At 40.6% G+C, this 18,243-nt stretch overlaps 1 protein-coding gene across 1 annotated transcript in view; it reads left to right on the top strand.

The window, feature by feature from the left end:
• Positions 1-14,749, top strand: part of LOC126354227 (TGF-beta-activated kinase 1 and MAP3K7-binding protein 1-like) — a 67,157-nt gene extending 52,408 nt beyond the window's left edge. The window contains exons 5-8 of the mRNA XM_050003714.1: positions 9,532-9,772; positions 10,874-11,030; positions 13,487-13,586; positions 14,170-14,749. Of these exons, the coding sequence (XP_049859671.1) occupies positions 9,532-9,772; positions 10,874-11,030; positions 13,487-13,586; positions 14,170-14,655 (984 nt within the window). The 3' untranslated portion in view covers positions 14,656-14,749. The remainder of the gene's footprint in view (positions 1-9,531; positions 9,773-10,873; positions 11,031-13,486; positions 13,587-14,169) is intronic.
• Positions 14,750-18,243: the final 3,494 nt, after the last annotated feature.

Genomic DNA, 18,243 nt, shown 5'->3' with positions numbered 1-18,243 from the left:
ACAGCATCCAGTTATTTGTACAAAAGTATGGGTTACAGTTACAGAATGAATGGACAAACTGTTCAGAGAATTGTGAATCATAACACACTTGGATCATCAGCCTTTTGATTGGTTGGTTGCAGCATGCCCATGTTTTTCTCCTGTACCTTTGTCTTCCCCCCCCATGAACCATGGACCTTGCCGTTGGTGGGGAGGCTTGCGTGCCTCAGCGATACAGATGGCCGTACCGTAGGTGCAACCACAACGGAGGGGTATCTGTTGAGAGGCCAGACAAACGTGTGGTTCCTGAAGAGGGGCAGCAGCCTTTTCAGTAGTTGCAGGGGCAACAGTCTGCATGATTGACTGATCTGGCCTTGCAACATTAACCAAAACGGCCTTGCTGTGCTGGTACTGCGAACGGCTGAAAGCAAGGGGAAACTACAGCCGTAATTTTTCCCGAGGACATGCAGCTTTACTGTATGATTAAATGATGATGGCATCCTCTTGGGTAAAATATTCCGGAGGTAAAATAGTCCCCCATTCGGATCTCCGGGCGGGGACTACTCAGGAGGATGTCGTTATCAGGAGAAAGAAAACTGGCGTTCTACGGATCGGAGCGTGGAATGTCAGATCCCTTAATCGGGCAGGTAGGTTAGAAAATTTAAAAAGGGAAATTAATAGGTTAAAGTTAGATATAGTGGGAATTAGTGAAGTTCGGTGGCAGGAGGAACAAGACTTCTGGTCAGGTGATTACAGGGTTATAAACACAAAATCAAATAGGGGTAATGCAGGAGTAGGTTTAATAATGAATAGGAAAATAGGAATGCGGGTAAGCTACTACAAACAGCATAGTGAACGCATTATTGTGGCCAAGATAGATACGAAGCCCACACCTACTACAGTAGTACAAGTTTATATGCCAACTAGCTCTGCAGATGACGAAGAAATTGAAGAAATGTACGATGAAATAAAAGAAATTATTCAGATAGTGAAGGGAGACGAAAATTTAATAGTAATGGGTGACTGGAATTCGAGTGTAGGAAAAGGGAGAGAAGGAAACATAGTAGGTGAATATGGATTGGGGCTAAGAAATGAAAGAGGAAGCCGCCTAGTAGAATTTTGTACAGAGCACAACTTAGTCATAGGTAACACTTGGTCTAAGAATCATGAAAGAAGGTTGTATACGTGGAAGAACCCTGGAGATACTAAAAGGTATCAGATAGATTATATAATGGTAAGACAGAGATTTAGAAACCAGGTTTTAAATTGTAAGACATTTCCAGGGGCAGATGTGGACTCTGACCACAATCTATTGGTTATGACCTGTAGATTAAAACTGAAGAAACTGCAAAAATGTGGGAAATTAAGGAGATGGGACCTGGATAAACTGAAAGAACCAGAGGTTGTACAGAGTTTCAGGGAGAGCATAAGGGAACAAATGACAGGAATACAGGAAAGAAATACAGTAGAAGAAGAATGGGTAGCTCTGAGGGATGAAGTAGTGAAGGCAGCAGAGGATAAAGTAGGTAAAAAGACGAGGGCTGCTAGAAATCCTTGGGTAACAGAAGAAATATTGAATTTAATTGATGAAAGGAGAAAATATAAAAATGCAGTAAATGAAGCAGGCAAAAAGGAATACAAACGTCTCAAAAATGAGATCGAGAGGAAGTGCAAAATGGCTAAACAGGGATGGCTAGAGGATAAATGTAAGGATGTAGAGGCTTATCTCACTAGGGGTAAGATAGATACTGCCTACAGGAAAATTAAAGAGACCTTTGGAGAGAAGAGAACCACGTGTATGAATATCAAGAGCTCAGATGGCAACCCAGTTCTAAGCAAAGAAGGGAAGGCAGAAAGGTGGAAGGAGTATATAGAAGGTTTATACAAGGGTGATGTACTTGAGGACAATATTATGGAAATGGAAGAGGATGTAGATGAAGACGAAATGGGTGATACGATATTGCGTGAAGAGTTTGACAGAGCACTGAAAGACCTGAGTCGGAACAAGGCCCCCGGAGCAGACAACATTCCATTAGAACTACTGACGGCCTTGGGAGAGCCAGTCATGACAAAACTCTACCAGCTGGTGAGCAAGATGTATGAGACAGGCGAAATACCATCAGACTTCAAGAAGAATATAATAATTCCAATCCCAAAGAAAGCAGGTGCTAACAGATGTGAAAATTACCGAACTATCAGTTTAATAAGTCACAGCTGCAAAATACTAACGCGAATTCTTTACAGACGAATGGAAAAACTGATTGATGCGGACCTCGGGGAGGATCAGTTTGGATTCCGTCGAAATGTTGGAACACGTGAGGCAATACTGACCTTATGACTTATCTTAGAAGAAAGATTAAGAAAAGGCAAACCTACGTTTCTAGCATTTGTAGACTTAGAGAAAGCTTTTGACAATGTTGACTGGAATACTCTTTTTCAAATTCTAAAGGTGGCAGGGGTAAAATACAGGGAGCGAAAGGCTATTTACAATTTGTACAGAAACCAGATGGCAGTCATAAGAGTCGAGGGGCATGAAAGGGAAGCAGTGGTTGGGAAAGGAGTGAGACAGGGTTGTAGCCTCTCCCCGATGTTATTCAATCTGTATATTGAGCAAGCAGTAAAGGAAACAAAAGAAAAATTTGGAGTAGGTATTAAAATTCATGGAGACGAAGTAAAAACTTTGAGGTTCGCCGATGACATTCTAATTCTGTCACAGACGGCAAAGGACTTGGAAGAGCAGTTGAACGGAATGGATAGTGTCTTGAAAGGAGGATATAAGATGAACATTAACAAAAGCAAAACGAGGATAATGGAATGTAGTCCAATTAAATCGGGTGATGCTGAGGGAATTAGATTAGGAAATGAGACACTTAAAGTAGTAAAGGAGTTTTGCTATTTGGGGAGCAAAATAACTGATGATGGTCGAAGTAGAGAGGATATAAAATGTAGACTGGCAATGGCAAGGAAAGCGTTTCTGAAGAAGAGAAATTTGTTAACATCGAATATAGATTTAAGTGTCAGGAAGTCATTTCTGAAAATATTTGTTTGGAGTGTAGCCATGTATGGAAGTGAAACATGGACGATAACTAGTTTGGACAAGAAGAGAATAGAAGCTTTCGAAATGTGGTGCTACAGAAGAATACTGAAGATAAGGTGGATAGATCACGTAACTAATGAGGAGGTGTTGAATAGGATTGGGGAGAAGAGAAGTTTGTGGCACAACTTGACTAGAAGAAGGGATCGGTTGGTAGGACATGTTTTGAGGCATCAAGGGATCACAAATTTAGCATTGGAGGGCAGTGTGGAGGGTAAAAAATCGTAGAGGGAGACCGAGAGATGAGTACACTAAGCAGATTCAGAAGGATGTAGGTTGCAGTAGGTACTGGGAGATGAAGAAGCTTGCACAGGATAGAGTAGCATGGAGAGCTGCATCAAACCAGTCTCAGGACTGAAGACCACAACAACAACAACCTTTGTCTTCATCTCGTAATATTACTTACACTTGATATCCTTATTTATCTGCTGTATACAGGGTGGGCCGAAAGTCACTGCTCATCGTAACCTAACTGAATACAAAAGATCAGTTCGAATTCAGATATAACTAAACACTATATTGAACAAAAGTGCTGGCATGTTGATAGACACACAAACAAACACAAACATACACACAAAATTCAAGCTTTCACAACCAATGGTTGCTTCATCAAGAAAGAGGGAAGGAGAGGGAAAGACAAAAGGATGTGGGTTTTAAGGGAGCGGAAAGACACCTTTGGGGGAAAAAAGGACAGGTATACACACGCGCGCCCACACACACACACACACACACACACACACACACACACACACACACACACACACACACACATACATCCGCACGTACACAGACACAAGCAGACATTTGTAAAGGCAAAGAGTTTGGGCAGAGATGACAGTTGAGGTGGAAGTACAGAGGCAAAGATGTTGTTGAGTGACAGGTGAGGTATGAGTGGCGGCAACATGGAATTAGTGGAGGTTGAGGCCTGGTGGGGAACGAGAAGAGAGGGTATACTGAAGGGCAAGTTCCCATCTCCAGAGTTCTGACACGTTGGTGTTAGTGGGAAGTATACAGGTAACCCGGACGGTGTAACACTGTGCCAAGATGTGCTGGCCGTGCACCAAGGCATATTTAGCCACAGGGTGATCCTCATTACCAACAAACACTGTCTGCCTGTGTCCATTCATGCAAATGGACAGTTTGTTGCTGGTCATTCCCACTTAGACAGTGTAGGCAGGTCAGTTGGTAAATCATGTGGGTACTTTCACACGTGGCTCTGCCTTTGATCGTGTACACCTACCAGGTTACAGGACTGGAGTAGGTGGTGGTGGGAGGGTGCATGGGACAGGTTTTACACCGGGAGTGGTTACGAGGGTAGGAGCCAGAGGGTAGGGAAGGTGGTTTGGGGATTTCATAGGGATGAACTGAGAGGTTACGAAGGTTAGGTGGACGGCGGAAAGACACTCTTGGTGGAGTGGGGAGGATTTCATAAATGATGGATCTCATTTCAGGGCAGCATTTGAGGAAGTCGTAACCCTGCTGGAGAACCACATTCAGAGTCTGATCCAGTCCCGGAAAGTATCCTGTCACAAGTGGGGGTGCTTTTGGGGTTCTTCTGTGGGAGGTTCTGGGTTTGAGGGGATGAGGAAGTGGCTCTGGTTATTTGCTTCTGTACCAGGTCGGGAGGGTAGTTGCGGGATGCGAAAGCTGTTTTCAGGTTGTTGGTGTAATGGTTCAGGGATTCCGGACTGGAGCAGATTTGTTTGTCACGAAGACCTAGGCTGTAGGGAAGGGACCGTTTGATGTGGAATGGGTGACAGCTGTCATAATGGAGGTACTGTTGCTTGTTGGTGGGTTTGACGTGGACGGACATGGTGGGTAATGTGAAGAGAGGATATACTGAAGGGCAAGTTCCCATCTCCAGAGTTCTGACAGGTTGGTGTTAGTGGGAAGTATCCGGATAACCCGAACGGTGTAACACTGCACCTATGGAAATTGGTATTTGACTTCTTGTTTAGAAATAAAAAATACATTTTCCAGTGTTTTTGGAAATTCAACCCCCTGCAGACATTGAGCCGAGCAGACGCATCAACAGGGGCAGCAGCAGCAGCAACAGTTGTCTGATACACAGTAATTTAGTTTTTTTCCACATGCTTCTGCAAATAAGTGAACTATACTTGTGTATTTTACTGTGTAGACTAGTGGTAAGCAAATTACTCTTAAGTTTTTGGTTTTTCTGTAAATCTTGGTCCATATCCTTGTGTAACGCAGCCTCCAAATGTAATTTTCCCCTTGCCAGAAGCTCCAAGTCATGCCACTAAGTTTAAATCTCATGCTGATACACAGCAAACTCAGTAGCACCATTTGAGAGCTTGTATTTATTTTGTGCACACTACGATATGGCTAAGGGTTTATGCTTGTTGTGAGCAGACACAATGCATTCTAGTTTGCATACTTATCTCATGCAGAACTTTTGGGTTAGCAGAATTTTTAGTAACAGGTAACTGTGAATACATCCACTTCAGTATTTTTTTTTCTTTTTAAGAGCTTGCAGAGCAGTGTTGGTGTTTCTTTATGCTTCTCCATTATATTTTGCATACATTCCAAACTCAGTAGCACCATTTGAGAGTTTATATCTATTTTGTGCACACTACGATATGCCTGGGGTCTATGCTTGTTCTGAGCAGACACAAGGAGAATTGTCTGCTGTCCGTAAACAGGTGGAAGCTGTGTTGGTTACCATCAATATGGCTAACGCTCAAAGTTGCAGTGACAGTGGGGCACTGGTGATGTGACCCGTGATACCTTTGGTGCCATTCGAATCCCACAGTGAGCTGAGTGTCACTGCATCTTCTGATTTGCAACTTCTGTCTGGCCTGTCCTCATTCGAGAGTGGGTGGCAGACAATGGTGGGCCTGGATGTCACTGGGCAGAAGATGAAAGAGGGAGCAAGTCATGTGGCTGGCTACACCCTTCAACAAGTATGGGGTGATGCCCAGTGTTGATGATAACTCTAAGCCAGCATGGGATGCCTCTCCTATTCGGCTAGTGGCTGATTTTCCTGCCCAGACTGGAGAACTGATTTTCCTGCCCAGACTGGAGAAGCACAGAGGGTTGTTATTCTTGTCATTGGGAGCTCCAATGTTAGATGGGTGATGCCTGCCCCCCCCCCCCCCCCTCCAAGGGAACTAGCAGACAAGGCAGGAAAGAATGCCTTTGGGTACTCGGTTTCTCTGTCGGGGGTCTCATCCGTGGTGAGATGGAGGAGGCCCTACCGGTGGCTATTGAGTGCACTGGTTGCAATTGGCTGCATGTAGTGGCACATGTTGGGTTCTGCTGCTTGGATTCACATGACATCCTTGGCTCCTTGCGGCAGATAGCTGAATTGGTGAAGGCAACTAACATCACACGTGTGGTGCATGCTAAGCTGTCTATTTGTAGCATCACACGCAGGGCTGATGATAGTCCTCTGGTTCGGAGCAGAGTGGAAGGTCTAAACCAGTGGCTCAGATGACTCTGCAATGTATTGGATGCGAATTTCTTGCCTCCACTATTGGTTGCAGAATTCTAGGCTTCACCTTAATAGGTCAGGCATGCACTGCACACAGGAAGCAGTTACTATGGTAGCGGAGAACGTGTGGTGTGCACATGAGGTGTTTATAGGTTAGAGGAACCCTCCCTTGGGATCAAAGATGATTTGCCTCATAAATTAGCCACAGTGACCTCAGAGGATGTTTGCTTGGAAATTACTTTCAGCAGATAGTTAGAGAACCAACTCCTAAGGGTAACGTCTTAGACCTCCTGGCAACAAACACCTGAACTCATCGAATCAGTTAAACCATACTGGCACCAAAACAGAAGATAATGTCAATGTACTGAATTCGGTCTTCTGAAACTGTTTCACCGTGGAGAATAGTAACACAGTCTCTCCTTTCACTCATTGTATGAATTTTGAAATGACAGAAATTGAGATGAATGATCACGTAATAGAAAAACAGCCACAGTCGGTTAATAGTGGAAAGGCATAAGGGCCAGATGATGAGATACCTATAACATTTTACAAAGATTATGTGAAAGACCTTTCACCCCTTCTAACAATTATGATATTTTTGGAGAATGAAAATCTCCTCTATGAAAATCGGCAGTGACATGGTTCGTAACAATGCTTTAGCGTTGAGAGGGACACTTTTGACGTAGCTAAGATGTTACTATCTCTGGTGTCAAAGGTAAAATCCTTAGAGGTAACTGAAGTAACTATCCAGAAATGTTCAGCAATCTGAGATTTTCTCAGAAATACAATGCGTAAATCCTCTGGATGAGATGGTTCCACTAAGCAGTCAAGTCTAGTATATAGATGGTGGATGACAAACACTAGTCTGTATGTTCTAAGAAATGCGACCCACACAACTAAACTCAGAATCTCATGGCTACTGCTTATTTGCCCATGAGCTCCTGGTGCTAACTCTACAATGAATTTTGGTTCTCCCAGCTGCCTGTCTGCAGCACCTCACATCATACACCCTCAACTTCTCTCTACCACTCTCCTACTGATCTCCTCCTCTCCCTCGGAGCATTCTGCTGCCAATTTTTGTTCTATTTTCCCCTTTGACCCCACCACTTATTTCCATGACGGAATGTTGATTGGCTTCTCACGATGTAGTGCTGTCCACACCAGAAGGCCATCTTTCTTCCGCCCTCTTGTCCCTCGCTCTCTCTAACCAGAATTGCGGTTTTCCTATCAACTTTAATTCCAATCTTAATCAAGGACACACAGCCCCATTTGTGCATTTATAGCTTATAGGTTTTAGCTTGTTGTCAAGCATGTCAGTATGGTCAGCCAGCCTGCTTCCAGGTCTGTGGCTCCTCTTGCCATGCCGAAAGACATTGCTGTTGCTTGTTTTGTTATTAACAGTTGCCCGTTTTGTTATTAGCAATGTAGTTCAGACTTGGCTTTACTCATGGATGTAACAGTAGGGGTCTACAGCTTCCAAACATGGCTGTGGTAATATTTGCTATCCAAGTTACCTGCTTTGGAAACCTGAATTGTTTGTGTTGTGTACCCAGTGGTACACCATATCATTACGCCAAGTGCTGGGCCTGTATGATGATGACGAATGCCGTCTGGCAACATTTGTTCTTCTTGTAGCCTCCACACGTGGATGCATTTGGTCATTGTGATGTTGAACACAGAACTGGAACTTGTCTGAAAAGACAATGTGGGGCTCTTCCTGCTTGAAGTGTTTCATTGAGCTCACTACTGTCAGTGTGCCTTTCTCTGCTGCCATGTAAGGAAAGCCACAGGACTGCTCACTGTGTTGACAGTCTGTGGTGCTTCGGAAATTGTTGCACTGTCCATATGGATGCATGCCGAGCTGCAAAACAGCCCATTTCCTGAGTCAAGGTACGTGTTGTGGCTGAGCAAACAGTATAGCTGTCCTCTTGGTGCTAGTTGTGTGGGGCCACTCAGATCCTGCATGATGTCGAGTATGACCCTGATTCCATATTCTTATGACAGTAATTGGCTCCTGACCAATGTGAGCAACAGTATCACGGAATGATAAATCACAATCTCAATATAGCACGATGCTGCTACTCTCTAATTCTAATTTGTGCTGGTATGCACTTCTCCTCCTTATGTGAGATATAACACAATCTTGTCCCCAATAACCAGCATTCAGATGTGATTTCTGAATGAGAATGACAATGAGATTCTTTCATTGTATAAAGAATGTAGATGGCATTACTCCTCTCTACTTTGTAAGGTTGTGATGAAATGCTAATCATTTGCATATCCAAGCATTGTAGTGTAACCTGATGGTCAAAGGTGGTCATGTTCTTTGTTAACTTGGTGTAACATAAGTGAGTGGGGGGAGAGGGGGAGATGCTGCAGACAATATATGGACACATGGTGGCCAAAATCTGCAACAAAGTATGAAAATTCTCACTGGCTGTTGATGACGAGTGGTGCTTTGTTGGTGTCTGTGAAAGGTGCGGTGAACTTCTCAGAGCAAGAGGGTTACTGACATTGTCAAGGGCCAGAACAGATTAAGATTGTCTTTGAACTGACTTACTTTGATGGTAGACATTGCCTGAAATGTGTCGAAATGTATTGAGTTTCGTAATTGTCAGTATATTATTAAAAATGGATCTGATGTTTGTTTGACTTGAGTTGTTCAGGTATAGAAGAATCATTGAAGAAAGGAGTAAACTGATTATTTCATCAGTGCTAAATAGTGAAGAGATTTCTTTCTGCACCACCCTGCAGGAAGAAGAAGTCCAATGAAATTATGTTCACACATGGCTGTAGTACAAAATAGCTGGATGGCAGGAACTTTAAGGATAATGACCATAATTATGTACAAGAATTAGCAAAAAGATAACATTGACTTTGAGTGATGGATCCAACATGGATGTAAATGCATAAATATTATTGTTTTGATTGGTAATGTAACTTTATTCCTAATTCCTATTGGACTCAAAATAAATGTAATTTTTGCTGTCTTCACTGTATCTTATAGGTCGACAAGTTGAATGCCCTCAACTGTGAAATATCATCTGGGACAACAGCACTTATTGCACTTGTGCACGCTGGCAAACTTTATGTGGCGAATGTAGGAGATAGCCGTGCTCTGTTATGCCGAACAGATGGTAATGGTGTGCTGCGTGTTGTACAACTGAGTGCTGACCACGATTTGCGGAATGAAGATGAATTGTTGCGACTTAAAAGGCTGGGACTTGATGTTGACCGCATAAGACAAGGTTTGTTTGAATTTAAACTGAACCTTCTTCTTATACTGCCATAATACATAAAAGTGATACCTCAGACAAAATAAAAATATGCCATCTCCAGCACTGTGCTTAGGAGAGTTCTTCTGTACTGTTGAATGAGGAAATAGTGACTGTTTATATAGCCCATACGTGGCCTATCACCTCTTCTATAGTGCTTGTGTTTCTTATTTGAAACATGTATGAAAAGAATATAACCATTTTACAGTATATCTCAACTGGGCCCTTGTAACCTATTCACAAGCATTCACTGATGTTTCACAGATTCCACATGTAAGATTACTGAGATTTTTCTGAACTCCATAGACTGATCTGGCTGACAATAGCTTCACTGTTATGCTTCAGAATTACTTTAAAATTTTCCCCTTTATTGATGTGACAGGAGTCTCAGATTTCAGTATTTAACTTTTGTTTCTATTTGCATATTTTTTCCACTAATTTGTCTCCTGTCTTAATCCTCTTGCTTATCAAGGTCTCATATCGATAGTGATGTGGAATTCAAATGTCAGGCGTTGTTTACTGTACTATATGTATTTTCTGATCTCCCCCCCCCCCACCCCCCCCCCCACCCCCACCCACCCCCTAATCTCTCTCTCTCTCTCTCTCTCTCTCTCTCTCTCTCTCTCTCTCTCTCTCTCTCTCTGTGTGTGTGTGTGTGTGTGTGTGTGTGTGTGTGTGTGTTGCAGTTTCTCCTTGTCTGGCAGTTGGTGAACAGATGCCCCTAGCATCACACACAGGTTTGGTTAGTATAGCATTTGTTTTCATTTTGAATGTATTTTATTAAGAAGATAGCTTACAGTTTTTCTGCTCATTTGTGAAAATGGTGGAAATTACATTTCTTCTTTAATGGGGTCATATCATCATAGAGCACTACATTTTTGCCTTGTAGTTGACTCTTTTAGTAAACATGAAGGACAATTAAATTGGGGACTTCTTCCTAAATATATCTTCAATGTTTGCTGTGTTATGACAGCATATCATAAACCTTCTGTCAATTCCAATTTTCAAAAATTTGTGTTTATTACTGGTATTCTGTTACACATTAGAGTTACTGAAGTATGAAACTGTATTTAGGATCCCGTTTGGGTAACCAAGAAAATACACGATGCCTGGGTAATTATCTGGTGAAAGGTGGTTACAAGGAATTCGAAGAGTTGGCCTGTGCAGTGGCAGAACCAGTGATAGCTGTGCCAGAAATCCATGGAGGAATAGTTTTGGATGAATCATGCAGGTAGGTTTAATTTGATTCACTTATATCAGTTTTTTTTATAACAAGTCAAAGGCATGAGAGTGCAGAACCAATGGAAAAGAGGGGACTTGCACGGGATAGACTAGTAAGGACAACAGCATTAAACAAGTCTTTGGACCGAAGACCACAAAAACAAAGGACTAAACCACTGGGAAGTTCTAGGGAGCTGACGTAAAATGGCTGCAGGTAAATAGTGAGGAAGTTGAAAAGGAAATGGTCATCAACAGGACAGATTCATCATATAGAAAAGTCTAAATAGTGTGAAATTTAAAGGAAAGGTGGCACCTTCAAGAATGCAAAAGCTGCGGTGAGAGCAAATAGGTGGAAAGACTATATTTTGGGCTCGTACAGGAAAAAGGGGAGAGGGGAGTATATTTTATTGCTGATGTGATATAAGAAGAAATGGGTGTCAGTTTGTTCGGAGAACATATTTGACCCAGTAGTATAGGTGGAGTTTCACTGAGTGTTGGATGACTTGCAATGAAACAAGGCAGAAGGTATAGATAATACTCTTTCTGAATTTCTAAAATAATTGAGGGAAGTGACAGCTAAATGATTACACAAGTTAGAGTGAAGAATCTATTATGCTAGAGACAAAGCACCAAACTTTGAGAAAATGTAATGTAATTGGATAGATAAAAAAATCTACTCATCAAGTGGTGGGAGAACACGCTCATAAAAGAAGGTTATAATTATGCAAGTGTTTGGAGCCAGTGGCTCCTTCTTCCAGCAGAAGGGTTGAAGGGGAAGGAAGAGGGGTGAACTACTCTTTCTTTCTCTTCACACCTCTTCCTTCCACTGCAACTCTTCTGCCAGAAGAAGGAGCCACTGGCTCTGAAAGCTTGCATAATTATAACCTCCTTTTATGAGTGTGTCTGCCGCCACATGGTGAGTGATTTTTTTATCCATCCAATTACATTATACTGCAAAAATTGATTGTTTTTGGTGTTTTAAACTTTGAGAAAGAGCTTCATCCAAAGAGTCACAAAGCTAGCTAAGGCAGATAAATACAAAAACAGTCACTCAGTCAGCTTAACACCTTATGAACCCAACTTGCTGACAAAAATAACATATAGAAGAATGAAAAAGAAATTAAGGATCTGTAATATGATGATTGGTTTAGCTTTAAAGACATTGCAGTTGGTAATGATGGAGACAGGACTTAAGAAAAATCGAGATATCTTCATAGGATTTATTAATGGATTAGTGTTTGATATTGGAAAATTGTGGAAGATGTTTGAAATTTTCAGAAAATTTGATATTGGCTGTAGAGAAAGATGGGTAATGTACAGCATGTATAGAAATCAAGAGGGAACAATAAGAATGGAAGACCAAGAGGGAATTGTGTGAATTAAAAAGGGCAGAAGGCTGCAATGCAGCCTTTCTTCCCTACTGTGCAACCTATACATTGAAGAATTAATGACAGAAATAAAACAAAGGATTGAGGAGTGGGGTTAGAATTCAAGGTGAAAGGTTATCAGTGACAACACTTTCATGTGAAATTGCTATCCTCCATAAAAATTGGGAAGAATTACAGCACCTGTTAATTGGGGTGAACATTCTAAATAACATAGAATATGGAATAAGATGAAACCAAAGAAAGATAAAAATAATGAGTAGTAGTAAATATGAGGTTAACATTATGTTGCAACACATCCTTTGGTCCCGTAATCCTTCTAGTGTTGATCTCTGCTAACCGTTGCCCCACACTCACTTTCACCTGTGCCCTGTGGCTCTAACCTCACTCATCCTACACCCACGCCCTATTCCCCAATCTCCCCTTCCTCTGTTCTACCTCCCTCTCCTCCCTCTCCAAATCCACTTCTCAACATCATAGTGTGTTTGCATGCGTTTTTTCCTATTTGCATACATCTTTCCCCTGCCTGTGACCAACACAAGCTCACTGGTGCTAATCCTGTCCTTGCAACTCTTGCCTCTCCTTCCCAGTTGTCAGCCACTCTTCCCAAATCCTCCAATCGACGTAACCTGTGCCCTGAGTTGAGCTGCAGTGCTGACATGGTGTAACCTAGCCACACATGCATATGCTTTGGAAAGCTAGCAAAGTTTTCAGTCTTGTTTATGTGGTTTTTGATGACACAGTGCCTCTATTATTTATTGTACTTTCATAAGCACATTTTAATATGAATAAAATTAACAATTTTACTTTTCATATGACTGGGAGTGTTCGGTTGATATCGTAATTGGATTTAAATTTTGTGCATTTTTATTATTTTAATCATTTTGACTTTATTTTTTCCTTTGTGATTCTCTGTTTCCTACAATTAGAGTACCACTTAATTGCAATTCGAGTAATACTTTCCAGTAATACATAAGAGTAGATGTCACTTTTATTTTTGTTTATTCTTAGTTGTGAGGCTTTGTGTAAAGATTTTTATTTGCTCTACATTTAATTGAAATAATTGTGTTATCTGTTCAAGGTTTCTTCTGTTGATGTCAGATGGCTTATATAAATCCCTTGAAGAAGCAACAGGAACGGATCAAGTTAATAAAGAAATTGCTCAAATGGCTGTTGAACAGGTATATTATCAACATTTATTGTGATCTTGTAAATATTCAAATTCAGTTATTTTTTGCTTATTTTTGTTAGTCTTTAAATTATTAAATCGTGTGTGTAGTAAAGTTAATGTTAAATAAAACTGAGAAGACACAAAGAGCAGTGCCAACAGTATTGGTTTAACTGCATACCTTCATCTACAAATGTACTCTGCCACCCACTGCCAGATGTAAATGTAGACTACTCTGATATATCATGTGTGTTTGCATAGATACTCATATGCACATCCACTTAATTCCAGGAAATACTTGAAGGGAATGAAAGAAACAAATGTTAATGTTAATTAAAGTGAGGGGTTTTCAGCATTTTTATGTGCATTTTTGGAAAAGCTTTGTCATTAAGGAAGCATGTCACTTAAGCTGTATATAGCCGTATCAATATCATAGGTTCCCACTCATTGTAAATACAGTATATAATTGCATCTGTCAACATTGTTCAGGATAGTCTAATACCATACTGGAGAAAAATTCTTCTTGTTATCCCCTTATATTAATTGTAAATAATTAGTTCTTGTTTTCTAAAACATTTATGATTTTTTTTTCACAGTTTCGTATTCAGTCAACACTGACTGGTGTAGCACAGGCAGTTGTGGACAAGATTGTCAGAATTCATCATGATGTTTATATGAGTGGCTCTACAGCTTCAAATGGACAGTCAAGAGTTGGTGGCAAGAGAGATGATATCACACTACTTGTCAGAAACTTTAATTTTCCTCTTCCAAATGCATTAAGTTCACCAACAAATGCTGTTGTTCGTTTCAATCCAGTTGTTACTACAGTACCGATGCCCTCATTTGGTGTGTGTGAGGAAACAACAACAACAAATGAAAATTCACTAACTGATGCAACAGAGACAACAGATGACCAGCAGAATGATACCTCCACCACTGAATCATCTGATGTATTTCCTCCAACTCGAAATCCACCAGACAGGAGACGTCGTATAAAGCCATATGTTGACTTCTCTGATTTTTATAAAAATGTTGAAAAAGCACGTCAGGAAGGTGCTCTACCACCAGACATAGAGCTATAATTTTTTATTGTCATCCTACAAGTCACATACACATTATACAATATTTTTGTAGAACATTTACCTGAATGTATATTACATGTACTAAATGGATATATTCACTTTATAGTGTTCAAGCATAGCACCAAATAACCTCATATAATAGATAACAGATAACATTATAAATACTGTGTACTTGGTGCTCCACAGCTTATGAGTATTTGTTGAAGGACATAATGCTGTACACAGTGAGCTGCATGTAAAAATAATTAGTTGTCAGACAGTTTACTGGACGTGTAGCCCATTACCAGTGGCATATTAGGTATGTTCATGTCAAATAACATACTTGTCAAGTATGAAATACTTGTGATGTTAAAATTGATGCGGATCTTTGTGGTACAAAATTTGTTGTGCATACGTATTATAGCTGTCAAATGCCAAATAGCAATACTTATTGATCTTAGTGGACACCACTGTCTAGTGATAGAAAACATGGAACTGGTGATCAGGCATGACCAAGAGGTGTGGCCTATTAATGTTTCACAAAAATAACATGTATACCTGACAGCCTGTGACCCACAGATATCCAAATCATTTTTAACATCATAAAGATGTCATACTTGATGCACATGTCAGTTGATATAGATGTACACAATATATGCAACTGTTAGGCTATGTACCCGATAATGGTCTGGAAACTAAATATTTTTTTATGCAGTTCATGGTTGTGAGGAAGATGTGTTTTAAAAAAAAATGTATATGCAGTCCTAAAATAATCAACCATCTCTTGTCTTGGAGCTGAAAAATTTGTGTTCCTCAAAGTGGAGGACAGTTTTTCAATCCTGCATTATTGCACCATCCATCTCACGACTGAAGCATCTCCACCTGACAGCCTTTCAGTAGTGAAACTAAGATTATTTTATGTCCCTGTTACTTTACACACAAACTGCAAGTCATATTTGCATATTTGGATGGCACTCTATAGCCTGTTTTATAGGAGGACAATGCATGTGCTATTGACTCGCTCCCTGTCCAACATATTGACAACAGTGAAATATTAATTTGTGCTGCTCTGTCAGTGACTTTCACAATATCTACCAGATTCCTGGCATAAAACAATTCCTAACTGAGCAGTGTATAATGTAGTATATCGATCATCCATTTGTCACAGTGAAAACATGACAACAGCCTTTATTTACACACATTTTTATTTGAAACAGATTTCATGAAGCCAACAGACAGTCTACAGAAATGAAAAGCAGTACCATCAGCTGAATGAGCACTTTCATCCATGTCCACTTGAGTTCATTTGTCTCACGTGTTAAAGCTGGTAGTAACTTTGGGCACCTGGAGGTAATATGAAATGTGGTTGAGCAGTGGGACACTAGCTTAAGTAGTGTAGAATAATGCTCAAAATGTCCATGACATTGACACAGTTATCTGATGGGTATAATCACATACAGTCCTATGGTGGGTTTATTGGGAGAGATAAATAGTTCATTCTGCGAGGAATTCACATGAGTATTGCATCCGAAAGATGATCATGATACGCTGGGAAATATAGCAGTTGTCTCCACAGGTGTCAAAAAATTGTCTTTAATTGATTATTTTAATTAAAAAATTATCTTTCTATGAAACAAGAATTTCTGAAGGACATCAGTGTTGCTCTTTTGTGACACATTTTCACATGAACATTCAGGAGATAATTCTATCAAATGGATGTTTGGAGCATGTTTGATGCAAAATACTGTAGGGGAGTCATACTAACAAAGTGACTCCAATCACACTGGGAAAAGGACACAATCAGTAGCTGTGGAGAATTGGAAAGTTGCTCTTTGTACAGAAACACCATAATTCAGTTTGCCTGCAAATAATCTACTTGTATATCTACATACATACTCCTCAAGCCACATTATGGTGCCTGGTGGAGGGCACCCTTTACTACAACTAGTCATTTCCTTATCTGTTCCGCTCACAGACAGAACGAGGGAAAAATGACTGTCTGTATATCTCTGTACGGGCCCTAATTACTCATATCTTATTTTTGTGGTACCTATGGGAAATGTACATTGGCAGCAACAGGATCATTCTGCAGTCAGCTTCAAAGCCAGTTCTCTGAACTTTCCCAGAAGCGTTCTTCAAAATGAGTGTCTTCTTCCCTCCAGGGATTCCCACTTGAATTCCTGAAACAAATCCACAACAATTGCTTGCTGATCAGACCTACCGGTAACAAATCTATCAGATTGCCTCTGGACTGCTTCGAAGTCTTGTTTCAACCTGACCTGGTGCGGATCCGAAACACTCAATCAGTACTCAAGAATAGGTCACACTAGTATCCTCTGTGTAGTCACCTTTATAGATGAACCATGCTTTCCTAAAATTCTCACTATAAACTGAAGTCAACAATTTGCCTTCCTTACCACAATTCTCACATGCTTGTTACATTTCATATTGCTTTCCAACGTTATGCCCTGATATTTAACCAACATGACTGTGTCAAGTAGGACACTACTAATACTGTAGACGAACATTAGGGGTTTGTTTTTACTACTCATTTGCATTAAATTCCATTTTTAACATAAAGAGCCAGCTACCACTCATCACACCAACTAGATATTTTGTCTATGTTATCTTGTACTGATGTACAGTCACTTATCTCTGACATCTTCCTGTACACCACAGCATCATCAGCAAAAAATCACAGATTGCTGCCCACCCTGTCTGTCTGATCATTTATGTGTATAGAAAATACACACTTGCTTGGGACACTCCTGATGTTACCCCTGTCTCTGATTAACAACTGCCATCGAGGACATCATACTGGGTTCTACTACTTAAGAAGTCTTCGATCCAGTAACATATCTGGGAGCCTATTCTGTATGCACGTACCTTTGTTAACAGTTTGCAGTGGAGTACCTTGTCAAATGCTTTTCAGAAATCTAGATATATGGAATCTGCCTGTTGCCCTTCATTTTTAGTTCACAGTATGTCATGAGAGACAAGAGCAAATTGGGTTTTGCACGAGTGATGTTTTCTAAAACCAAGCTGATTCGTAGACACGAGCTTTACTGATCTCTAGGAAATCTATTATATTCAGACTCAGAATATGCTCTAGAATTCTGCAACAAACTGATGTTAAGGATATTGTCTGTAACTTTCGTTCTTTTACCCTTCTTGTATACAGAAGTCACCCGCAGTTTTTTCCAGTCACTTGACACTTTGCACTGGTCAAGAGATTCATGATAAATTAAATCTAAGGGCCAATGACGTAGAGTAGCCTTTGTAAAACTGGACTGGGATTCCTTCTGGACCTGGCGACTTATTTGTCTTCAACTGTTTTAGGTGTTTCTCTGTGTCAGCAATGCTTTTTGCTATGTCATCCATATGGGACACTGTGTGATAGTCAAAGGCGATGGTATATTTGTATGATTTTCCAGTGTGGATGATTTCTTAAATGTGGAATTTAAAATTTCAGCATTCCTTTTGCTATCTTCTACTGCCGAACCAGACTAGTCAATGAGTGACTGGATGGAAGCCTTAGACCCACTTAGAGATGTTATGTAGGACCAGAATTTTTTCAGATTCTCCACCAGATCTTTAGCCAAAGTATGA

This window comes from Schistocerca gregaria, chromosome 3 (assembly GCF_023897955.1).
Source record: "Schistocerca gregaria isolate iqSchGreg1 chromosome 3, iqSchGreg1.2, whole genome shotgun sequence".
Taxonomy (NCBI): domain Eukaryota; kingdom Metazoa; phylum Arthropoda; class Insecta; order Orthoptera; family Acrididae; genus Schistocerca; species Schistocerca gregaria.
Note: the sequence above shows the minus strand (reverse complement) of the source record. Positions and strands in the feature narration are given on the sequence as shown.